This window comes from Arachis hypogaea, chromosome 14 (assembly GCF_003086295.3).
Source record: "Arachis hypogaea cultivar Tifrunner chromosome 14, arahy.Tifrunner.gnm2.J5K5, whole genome shotgun sequence".
NCBI lineage: Eukaryota > Viridiplantae > Streptophyta > Magnoliopsida > Fabales > Fabaceae > Arachis > Arachis hypogaea.
Genome location: NC_092049.1, coordinates 2,474,455 through 2,486,778, shown reverse-complemented (window position 1 = coordinate 2,486,778; position 12,324 = coordinate 2,474,455). Strand labels below are relative to the sequence as shown.

At 35.4% G+C, this 12,324-nt stretch overlaps 1 protein-coding gene across 1 annotated transcript; it reads right to left on the bottom strand.

The window, feature by feature from the left end:
• Positions 1 to 392: 392 nt before the first annotated feature.
• On the bottom strand, positions 393 to 9,520 carry LOC112740937 (protein transport protein SEC23 E). The gene is made up of 12 exons (XM_025789662.3): positions 8,501 to 9,520; positions 7,735 to 7,908; positions 5,352 to 5,513; positions 4,460 to 4,602; positions 3,644 to 3,719; positions 3,326 to 3,498; positions 3,139 to 3,220; positions 2,889 to 2,966; positions 2,017 to 2,178; positions 1,663 to 1,926; positions 1,403 to 1,507; positions 393 to 1,140 (listed from the first exon to the last, which is right to left on the bottom strand). The coding sequence occupies exons 1-12, from the start codon at positions 9,263 to 9,265 to the stop codon at positions 994 to 996; spliced, it is 2,331 nt and encodes a 776-aa protein (XP_025645447.1). The 5' UTR covers positions 9,266 to 9,520; the 3' UTR covers positions 393 to 993.
• Between the last annotated feature and the right edge of the window lie 2,804 nt (positions 9,521 to 12,324).

The window sequence follows — 12,324 nt, the reverse complement described above, 5'->3', positions numbered from 1 at the left end:
TCTTTGCTTCTTGGTCCTCTTTCATCTTTGCTAATCTCTCCCTTTTTTCGTCATTAGTGTCGACATCCTCATAAAGTATGGCAACATATAATAATTGATCAACACAAAAAATTTCAAATAGTTACCTTTTAATAGTTAGATTCATATTACAAAAATGTTATAATTTTGACATTTAGATCTCAGAGGATATAACATCAGGGCTTTGTCGGACGAGTGACATGAAAAAGCCACGAATACCATCATGCAAGCTTAAAAAAAAGCAGGACCACAAAATGGCAAGAAATGGGAATTTAAGAACAGAACATGATTGGGATCCACAACCCTCGTTTTCACAAAATACTTAAAACATATTACCAAGGAATTCCCATTTACGTTTTGATCAAGCAGCCATGTAACGAAAAGAGTTACCATCCTATTATTATAACTATAAGTATTCATTTTCAATATGATATATACTATTCTATAAGCTTAATAATATACAATACAAAATAACGAGGGAATAACTGAACAACCTCCATGGACATGACAATGAATTTCGTTACTTTGTAACCTATATAAAAATAAAAAAAGAAAAAGAAAAGAAAAGAAGACAAAAATCTATATAGAAAGTAATCCAGATGAAGAACACGAAAATTCAGATCTAGGCCAAAAATAAAATAAAAACCTCATGATATCTCCCTCCTTTGCTTTTTGCTTTTGCCGCAGAGATAGCTCTATAACTCATTTTTATATCCTTTTTTTTTTGCGCAATATCTCAAACTCAATATATACATGCCTGTCTTTATTCAACCCCACCAAAACCCTACATATTTCTGAGATATTCCTTACCTTCTCCAAATTCTTGAACCTTATCTTCATGAAGAACAGAGGAAAGAAAGGAAAAATGACTGAATACAACAGCACAACAGCGCGATGCAGGACTTACATCATTGTTCAATTCCTTAGTATGAATTCCAAAACCCATGAACTGTCAGTATGTCCTGATATGTGCCGTTAAGATTGGACAGCCAGCCTTTGGAGATGCTCAAAGAAAACTTGAAGACTCACATCATCAGTGAAGATTATGTCTGAACCCGCAGCCATCTCGTGTGCATTATTATATGTTGCTGATGGATTCAGCTTCGCTAATAAAAATCTAGCCTGTTAGATACCAACAAAACCTTGGTCAGGTTCCTATCATGGTTATTCTGAAGTAATAATCAATCTGATTGGACAAATAAAAGGGGCGAAGAAAAAAAAAACGAAAAAGTAAAAAACAGCTAATTTGTTGTTTGACTTGGAAATTTACTAATTTAGAATTAATATAATACCTCACTTTTGATATGGACAGATTTTAGAAAAAGATCATGACTAGCAAATAAGACAAATAACAAGCAAAATGGTATTGGTAAACCACACTAACCTGGGAACCATGTTGATCGCACACTACCAATCTAGGAACAGGGAAACGTTCTCTAATTATCATTTGGGCATCATGATGTGGAGCTTGTAATAGTTGTGCAAATGCCTGTGCAATATTGAAGTTAGCAAAGTAGGACAAGAAACTATGATGAATGCAATACCGGAGATTAATTGTTTTAGGTTTTAAAAGCAAATATCGATCTGTGAGCACAATTTTTCAACTAGAAAAACATCTTTAGCAGGACATGAATAAGAACATACCTGGTGTTCTGGTTGGTTCTGGTATCCCAAGTTGCGCCACTGAGCTATTGTCATCCCGTGATAAATTACCACACTAAAATATGAATCTAACAACAGAATGCGGTCTGCAGCGATGGATGCTACATCTAATAAGGCAGGGCCAGGTAGTGAATTGAATGAATATGATATTAGCGATGGCTGAATCATGACAGCAGCATTACTAATATTTTCTCTGTTTAACAACATGCGGAAGTAGGCAGTCTCATCTGGACTGTTGTTGAAAACCTGTCAATGCATATCACCCCCCACATGCAACAAAGTTTAAACAAAGAAAATTGCAAATCAGGATAGGAAAAATATTGCAATAAAAGATACCTGTACAAACTGTGACCGCCGCAGATTAAACATAAATTGGGGGAAGAGTGAAAATGCAGGGTTTAATGTAAAAGATGATGGATCATCCTTGCGATAGTCACCAAATTTAGAACAGACGCGAATGAGGTATCGATCCAACCACCGTGTGGCATCAAATGCTTCCTGATCAAACAAGAAGTTATGCTCAGTTAGGCATTTGTATAATAAAATACTTGATATAAATTTTGCCACATGTAATACATGTCCAACAAGGTGGTTTTGATGTTAGATGAAATGGTTACTTCTCTAGCAGAGTTAACATGAGTAATTATCTCAAAATATTAAGCTATTACACTAAGGTTGTTTGACTTAGAATTCTCTAACATGTAATACATGCTCGTCTACCTTATGCTAAGCTATGATCACACCCATGACCATTGGGACATCAACATTTTAACAACATATCAACTAGTGCCTATCTAAAATGTTTAAGCTACTACATCCAAGAAAAAGGGGATAATGCAAGGATATCCACTATCCCCTTTTTGTTTTCCTCTCATGTGGATGTTGAGTCACTTGGACTTCAAAAAAATAAAAATAAAAGATAAAAAGATAGGGACCAGTGAGGGGGATAACCATTGACAGCATGATTTTGGTTAATGAGTTAGCATGCCTTGAAAACACAAGAATTAATAGGGATGCTAAGTGGCATGCTTAAGTACATAGGTGGGTTACAACCATTCAATAAGTAGGAACATGGACGATGAGACAGTTAAAAAGGCAATTTTTGCAGTTAGCCAATAGTAAAACTAACGAATCACTAATAAGGAGTTGTAATACATTTTTAGGAACACTAATGAGAACAAAAGATAGAAAAAATAATAGTGATATACCTCAGTCTCCATTTTCAAAGAAGCATATCTAGCCATTACCACGGCAGCAGTTTCTTGGTCAAATCCTTGAATCAGTTCCTGATGAGAAAATCATGTTACTAAATTAAAATCCCATAATTAATGAATCTATCAATTTCCTTGTCATCAAATATTCTCCATACAAAGAAAATAATGCAGGGAATAACAAAATTTAAGAAAAAGAAAAAGAAACAACCACCAAACTGTACAAATAAAAGTAAAATGAAACTACCTCAGTGCTAACAGAACTATCTACCCATCTTCTAGTTACTGTTGTGACTCGAAGCACTAATTGACCATCTGGGCTCTGGTAGCTGCAACAAGAAATGACCATCAACATTTAACTCCCAGAAGGATGCTGGAAAGTGGCATATAGTATATATAAGGGATAAGATATAAGAGATGCTATCAAGCAAAACCTTGTAAGAAACTGCAGGTACAGCTGTTGGTTGGCAGCATTTGGTGTGTTTGACCGGTCACTTGATGAAAGATCAAACATCACTGTCAAGCACGTACTCTTGTCAAGACCACACATCTTCCATGCTGTTGTATTCCCCTCTCCTATTACAGTGTCAGCAACAGAAGGCCCTTTCTGCAGAATGTAAAAATAATAACCGTCAAAATCCAGAAATATCATGTCGTGCATATCTTAGTTCTTGAGCCAACACAAACGCCAATTTCAGAGCCAATTATGTATATGTATAGGAAATTGAGTTTGAAATAGAAGATGCTTCAACCTTTTCCAATGATGTGCAAGGTCCAATTATTCCCTGAATTTTGATTTCCTTTGAACAATTTACCTCGAGGGTACCACTGAAACATAAACCAAGTTTGGCAGTAAGCATGCTTGATAGCACGGGAAGATATCTTAGAGAGAATAGGAAACAAGGAAAAAGGAAGAATGACAATACAAAATAAAACATGAAAAACAATATCGATAGCCCAAAATCAATCAAAAGGTGAAGTCAAATAATAATTCTCAACAATAATTTAAAAAAAAATAACACCAAAAAACCCACACATTCATTAAGTGTCACCAAGTGAATTGGTCCAAAAAACTTAAAAAGATGGTACCCTTCAGATCTTCAAGACATGCATAAATAGATAGAAGCAAGCTTTAGGAGGTTAGTGGAATAGCCCTAAAGGCCTAAATTGAATCCTATATTTTTCCCCTTATTTTTGCTTTCACTAGTGACTTATTATTTGATAGTACATTTAAAATGTACCCAGAAATTCTCTCCATATTGGTAGCATTTCTTCACAATGTAACATGCTTCTCATAAAATTGAAAATACCTACTTTCTCATTGATGTAATGAAACATTGATTACATGTCAATGCTAAAGAAAGAAGGACCAAATATACCTCTCCAAAAGAAATCCCTTAAAATCCAGATTAAGTATTAACTCACTAGCAAACAATTACTACAGAAAAGGTTGGGATCCAATGAAAGCAAGGAGGAAGCGAAATAACAGCCGTGAACAGAAGGCCAAAATAAACTGAAATTAGGTGAAAAGAAAACCAAGCATAACATCTGAATAAAAGATTACTTACTTGAAACAGAGACCAAGAGCTTGTTCCCCATCCTCAAAAACGCGCTTAAAAGAGTCCCTAAAGACTGAATGACCAAAACTTTCAGACAAGACAACAAGGCCACCAGTTCTTTCAACTGCGACTTTCATTTCCGCAACTCCAACCTTTAATATTAAAGCATCCATGAATTAGTAGAAGACAAAGAATGAGAATAACCAGATCCTAATAGTTTTCTTAAAGCAACATTCTTATAATGAGACCAGCTCTTTTTTTATGGAAGTCACTGATAAGGTAAGAACTCAAGATAGTTTCAGTGTCAAGAGGATAAAGCAAGCTTGATAATCATAATGTCATCAATATAATGTCCCAATGTTTGTAAATGGCACATATATCAATCACGAGTATATATGGTTTCACAGGCTTTGATGCCAACTGTTGTCAGATCAAGAGAGAGATGCCATTCAGGAGATACCCAAACAAGTCCGGAAAACTTCTTCAGCCGAAATGCAAACTATGGATGACATTCTTCTAGCTAGTCAATCATGAAATAAGGGTAACATATAACACATTTTAGTGAAACTGAATTAAGGGTACAAAGATACGAGGATGGTTGCAAAGTTTTGGTTCGAAAATTGAAAAAATCCAATGTATAAAAACTGTAAATGTTCGAAAACAATTTCTAGGTATAATGATGCCTTTTAACATAGAATTTGGGGGAAAAAATTGCACCCGGGGCGGGGGATGATTTACCCGCTGATCAAAACTCATGCCAAGTGATTCAGAAGTCTCAGTTTCAGAGACCAATCAGATCTCTGAGACCAGTCAGATATGTGATCTATCCATGCATTCTTTATCCAACTATATCTGTGAAGGAAATCGAGCAGTATGAGAAAATAAGTATTCTGACACAAACCTGATCAAGTGCAGAGGCAAAAAGATCTAAAACATGACCCTGGCTAACCAGCTGTTTGGCAATACTCTCATAAAATTTGACTGCCTTCTTAAAGTATGGAGCTGCATCTTTATCAAGATCTTTATGAGAACGCACTGGGTCAGATAGATCCTTTGACACAATCTGCATAGTAATTTCAAAATCAGAATTTGCCGCATTAGAAATGTTCTGTGGCTGATTTACTTATTTTGGTAGAAAAAGATATTCTGCAAGAAGAAAGGAAAGTAACAAAGAGGACGAGACAACCAAACCAAAATAAAAGATAAGTCCTAATGCACACCAATCCCTTCAAATGTCAGATGACAATATCCCCATGAAATAAACCAGAAGCATAGCACAAAGCAAAGTAAGAAATGTAACCCTGTCTCAAATAAAGTCTACAGTTGAGAAGGGAAAAAAAAAAAAGGGGGGGGGGGGGGGGCACATTGAAACTTCTAGCAGTTTTTCTCTAACCAAATACACCAAAGCACAACATTAACCAGTGATTGCTACAAGATCTTTGCATCTTTGTGAGAGATTAAGGAGAAAAATATGTAAATCCACTAAACTCATGATTCGTGCTAATAGATTGTTCAATAACTGTCCTGTAATTACTTGATTTCTTTCAACTTAATAAGTTTACATGCAATCTTTTGTGCAATTTTAAATTAAGAAAAAGAGACAGAGTTGCCCCTTTCTTATTCTCCATCAAAAATCAAAATGTCAGTGACACAGAAAAACTTAAATCTTGTGAACTCACCATTATAGTATCTTAATATAGCAGCATGCCTACCTCTTCTAAACAAAGGAATATAAGTGGTTTAAATCTATTCGATTCAAACACTTCCACTTCTAAGATTGCTAGTGAAATATATGGTTTCAGTACAGCACCACTTCAATGCATCAGACAAATTACAAAATTTAAAATTATATAATAATAATAATAAATAAAATAATATGATTTTGAGTACAGTATCTGGTTCTCCAACCCATCAATGAAACTTAAACACCAGATAAATGAGAGTTAAACCTCAAAGCGGTTCCTGAAGTTGCACTCGAGTCCCAAAGTGGTCCTTAAAGTTAATAGTTACCCAATTTCATCCTCAAACTTGCACTCCGGAACTCATACTAGTCCCTAAGGCATTTTCCGTCCATCGGAACACTGAAACGACGTCGTTTTGTATTTATAAAAAAAAATTAAAAAAAAAAGAAGAAAACACGAGCCTCCCCTTCCCCTTCCCCAACCCGAGGCCCTTTTGTCGCCGCCTCTCGCCAGCTTCTGTCATGGCACCGCGCCGCTCGCCCCCCTCTCCAACCTAGTCTCTCACACTCTTGTCTCCTCTGTCTCCCTCTACCTCCCTGATCCCTTTTATATTCCCTAATCCCGAAATTAATTCGTCACTGCACTCCTTGAGTGAAGCTGAGATCTTCGAGCAAACCTATGAGAGGTGCCGCACTGCTCCCATGAAAGGTGTTTCCTTCACCGTTGATCAATTCACTGAGGTCCTTGAAAAAGTATGATTTTGATCCAAGGTTGGCACCAAGGTCAGTTCGCTTCGCTTCGGAGTTTTTTTTTTTTTTTCAATTGTTTTTTAACTGCAATGGAGTTTATCCTGTCATTGGTTGCATAAAATTTTGTACTTGATAAATGGATTTTGTGGTTTAGGTGGAAGATGACTTTGAATTGAGTTTGTTGAAATGGTGTGTATTGATGAGTAATGCGATTTTTTAATTAACATGTCTGTGGAAATTGATGGTTGGTTGTGTATGAAGAAAAACAAAATGAGGTAATGGAGGAATTAATTTTGGGATCAGAGGGAGATAGAGAGGAGACAAGAGAAGAGGGAGAGACAGAGAGGAGACAAGAGTGTAAGAGACTAGGTTGGAGAAGGGGGCGTGCGGCGCAGCGCCGTGACGGAGGCCGGAGAGAAGCGGCGACAAAGAGGAAGGGGAACGGGAGGCTCTGGTTTTCTCTTTTTTTTTACAAATACAAAACGACGTCGTTTCAGTGTTCCGATGGACGGAAAAAGCCTCAGGGACTAGTATGAGTCCCGGAGTGCAACTTCGAGGATGAAATTGGGTAACTATTAACTTCAAAGACCACTTTGAGACTCGAGTGCAACTTTAGGGACCACTTTGAAGCTTAACTCAATAAATGAGCATGGTACAAAATGTCCAACAATTCCAGTGGTAGCAACACATTCCTAACGTTAGAAAGTTAGATGAAGTTTTCCTATTACTAACATTTTTCATCACAATAAAAACACTAAAACAGTCTTGAACTGAGAATAATATTCAGCCAAAATTAATAATTCACAACAAACAAAAAATAAATCATACAGCTAAGAGCAGAGAACTGATTTACCGTGCCAGGTCCTTCAGTGCAAGGACCTCCAACCAACGCAATGATTCTAGCCCCTGTCCCAGGAATACAAGCACCAAGCAAACCCGCCGCAACACTCAAAGCCACACCAGTGCACCGTGCTGGACGACTGGCTGGTGGGACAGGCCATTGGTCAGTCTGCAACTCATCTAGTAGCTGGAAGAAAAAACAATAGCACAACAAATTTATGAACAAACCCTCAATTGGAATGTTGGAGTAAGAACACGAATAATACTTCAGGTTCAAGTATCTAGCTTAAACTACTGGTGTCTTTTAGTTAGTGTATTTATTTATTCAAGTTCATAATATCCACTTTACTAAGAAACACAAAATCAGGACTCAACCATTAATTTATTTTACGATCGGCATGCATAATAGTGTGAACTGTGAAGGACAAAATTAAAAAAATTAATAACATACTCTTCAATAAACAAGAATGAAAGATAAGCTGCAAAGAGAAATGATACTTGCTCCACTTTTTGGTACAACTCAAGTATATATCTTCATTTTTTTATATTCAAAAAATTTGTTTTTGGCATTCTCACTCTTTTTAACTTTCAATTTTAATACTAAAAAGAGAAGGTGTAGCAGTGTACACAAAATTAGTAGTGTGCTGAGTGTTCTAATCATTTAAGCAAAGCCTACAATTTATGTTCATCTTCAACTCACTAAAAAGCTACACAATGCAAAACAGAAATTCAGCTAGAAAAAAATATATTGAAAAAGAGAAAGAAAAACACCACACTACCGAATTGAGAGTGTATTCGCAGTCCGAAGCAGGCAGCAAGAACCGCGAAACGCCAGAGGAAGCCGGAACGAAACCACCGGGGCCGCCCTGCGCCAATCCCTTCTGAGGCACCCTTCCAAGTCCCAGCTGGTCCAAAATCTGGTCCTTGGAAATCTCCTTCGCTCCACGGAACACATAAACTTTAGACATATCACTGAATCCCAATTCATGGACCTGCACCTGCGTCCCGAACGACACGAATCCGACGAGAGCATTATCCGGGAGCAGCTCGATCGCCTGCCGGAGGGCGGACTTTGCGAATTCCAATTCCTCAGCGATCATACAGGTATCAAGGACGAATACAAAGACCGGCGGAGGAGGCGGCGGAGGCGCCTGTGAGTGCGTTAGGGAAGCGGGGTCTAACGAGACGGTTGGGACGGTGTACTCGATGGTAGTGTACTGAGGGTAGAGCTCACCGGGGAGGTTGGTTTCGGAAATTTGGGAGTAGTGAGGGGGGAAGCGGTTGCGCTGATAGCAGAAGGGGCAGATCCAGATCTTGGCGGTGAAGTCGACGCGCGAGAAGGGGTTGAGGGCGGAGGTGCAGGTTTTGCAGCGTAACGGGGAGTATGGGAGGCGGGGGATGTCCGTGTGAGGGCGTATGATGGAGATTGTGGCGGCGAGTGGGATCACGCACTTGCTCGCTTCGACCTTCGTGCTTGGCCATATGTTCCACGTCATCCGCACTCCGTCGACCCCCTCGGGATCTGTGTTCGCTATCTCCGACATTGTAAGGATTTATTATTAGCTTATTATTATGATGATGACGTCGTAGAAGAAGATGAGGAATTCAAGTGTGCGTGTGTGTGAGAGAGAAAGGGAGAATTAGAAGTTGTGTGTTTGGGGACCCCTTTGAGAATTGAGAGAGAAAGGGGTCAACACTCAATACACAGCAACGCGATGATGTGTTTTCGATGAGTTTGCTGCGCAGCAGAGCATTGGAAGGTGACGGAGGGAGAGACCGAGAGAGAAAAGACTGTATTTAAAAGACTGTTTATTTTATGAAGGGGTTATATCTTTTTTTGGGGCGTGAGAGGCACGTGTTTGTTTGTCTTGCGTTAATGGTTAAGCTTAATTTGTAAAGACTTAGGCTGTGTTTGGAAAATAAGTTTTAGAGAATAAGATTGCGTTTAAGTTTTTTTGAACTGTTGTTATTTGATATTTGGTAACTTTTTTTTAGATACAGACGTGATTTTGCATGCTAAAAGCGTGTTTAAACAAGAAATTGTAGTTTCTGAAATTACTTAATGTGCTTTACGTTTGTTGCTGGTCATTAGGGTTGGAAGTGAGTCAAGCCAACTTATGAGCCAACTCGAGCTCGACTCATTAATAGTTCAATAAACTCAATAAACTGAAAACTGAACTCGCAAGCTGATGAGCCGAGTTTGAGCTTTGATAAGCTCAGCTCATTAGTTTGTAAGTTAGCTCGATTATATATAAAATATTAAAAGTATGGAATATGCTTATTAATAATTTAATATAAATATATACATATAAAATAGTAATATATAATTTTACATATATATTAATGTTCTTAATTGTTTAAAATTTTATAGTCATTTTTTATATATAATTTTGATGTAAGAGATAAATAAAAAATTATAATTGATAGATAGACAATATATTAAATTTATTTTTTAATATTTTTTAATATATATAAGTTATAATTTATTGATATACAATTATAGATTATGTTCCTATTATTTGAGCTTTCGTTGAGTCGAACTTGAGCTTACGAAATAGGCTCGATTGTTAATAAGTCGGGCTGTGAGCCAAGCTTAATTTTCGTGAGTCGAGTTTGAGCTTGGTCTAGCTCGACTCAGCTCGGCTCACTTCCAACCCTACTGGTCATTATTGACTTTAATAGTTTTCTTTATAGTTTTTTTTTTATCATTTTTAATACTTTCTTTCATATCTTAATTTTTTTTTATTAAATTTTTTATTATAATTTTATTATAATATGAATTATTAATTTATTAAAAAAGACAAAATAAATAAAAATTTGATCGTACATAACAATAGAGTCATAAGGAATAAAATTTTATCGTCCAAAATAATATTAAATAAGAAAATATTGAGAGTATTAAAATAATTATATAATATTTTTTGTTTGATACTGTAAAATTTATCATTGTAATTCTTGTGCATGATTTATTATTCTAATTTTTTATAATATGTATTATTGTTCCTATTAAAAATAATAAATTAAATAAAAAATTATTTATAAATAATAATAAAAATATAACTAGTAAAAAGTTAGAACTTAAAACAATAATAAAAATAAGATTATTGAGAATACTTAAAAAGAGTATTAAAATTTATTATTTTATATATTTTTTAATTTAATAAATAAATATTAATTTTTATTATAAAAACAATACTTAAAAGTTATCAATTTTTATATGTTATTTTTAATTTAATAAATAAATATTAATTTATTTTAATAATAAAAAATTATAACATACTAAAATAGAGTACTATAAAAAATACTATATAAAAGACATACTAAAAGAAGTATAAAAAAATTTAAATATACTTAAAAAAATAACATCATAATTTAATATTATATTATTTTTAATAATTAAATAATTATTTATCTAAAAGTGATTTTAACTAATATTATCCAAATAATATTCATTTTATCAAAATCAATTTTAATATAAAATTGCCAAACATAAATCATGTTGACATAAACTCACTTTTACCTAAAATCAATTCTACAAAATCAGTTTTATTCAAACTTCAATTTGAAACGGTAACGACGGTTGTAAATCTGGAATTGTGTTGAATATTAAAAAATCTGATTTTGGTGAGAGACTCTTTTTAAGTTTTAAGTTCTATCTACTTTATACTAACATTTTTTCACATGAGGTTCTGTTCTTGCTTGTAAGTCGAGGTATAACTCATTTTTATTGAGCTTTTACTCCGAGCTTTTTTTTTTCCAAGGGAGGTACACCTTGATGCAGAATGAATAAAGATGTGGGAGGTATCTGTAAAAGGCACTCCGACGCTCAAGTCAGCTTTTGTCAACTTATTCTTAAGTGGAATTCAACTTACCGCTTGATGAGTTCTCCTTTTACCTTTATATTGGGAGTTTGTGATATGAGATTTGTCTGTTACCGAATTATAGTGGTAACGCATGGAGATCAATAATGTTATAATTTGCTGTTATGGTTTTAATAGCCGACCTATAACATGTATGCCGAGTTTTTCATAACCGACGTATAACGGCCATATCATAGCCCTTAAGTTCAGTCTGGTGAAATTTTAATAAAGCAGGTTGAATTTTTAAATAACGATGTATAACTCGGTCTATACGTTATAGGTGTGGAACCCCCAACTCAAGACACTTTATTAAAATTTTCGTAGGGAGAGAAAATGGTAAAAAATAAAAGAAAATAAAATAACTGAAAAGTCGTTAATGAAGCATTATTCATTGATTAGACACCGGTTGGCTTTCCTATGACATTTGGGCCGTTGGTTCAAATAAAGGGTGGGGATTAAGGGAAAGGATTTCAAATGGTTTCATAAATTGTGCCAATTTATTTCATTTGGAATCGCAAGTGTTTGTTTCATAAAAGCAGAAGTCTTGAACTCAACAGTTTTCGAGAGTATTAAAGTATGAGCAAAAGAGGTTAGTGCATGTGTTTCTATTTGTCTTTCTTCGTCATTTCTGAGAGTAATGGGTGTGAAGAAATTGACTGAAGTCCGAAGGAAAGATGATGGTTCGTATAACTAGGTAGGGGAAGATGTCAAAATTCGTGGGTCTTTGTTTGTTGATGAAAAGA

What these genes read in the sequence shown, in the direction of transcription:
- LOC112740937 (XM_025789662.3), bottom strand. Translation starts at nt 9,265, where the DNA reads ATGTCGGAGATAGCGAACACAGATCCCGAGGGGGTCGACGGAGTGCGG. An exon ending in TACCTGCAGTTTCTTACAAG is followed by an intron (nt 3,221 to 3,325) that starts GTTTTGCTTGAT and finishes TTCTTGTTGCAG; the next exon opens with CTACCAGAGCCCAGATGGTC. An exon ending in CTTTGAAAATGGAGACTGAG is followed by an intron (nt 2,179 to 2,888) that starts GTATATCACTAT and finishes TTGTTTGATCAG; the next exon opens with GAAGCATTTGATGCCACACG.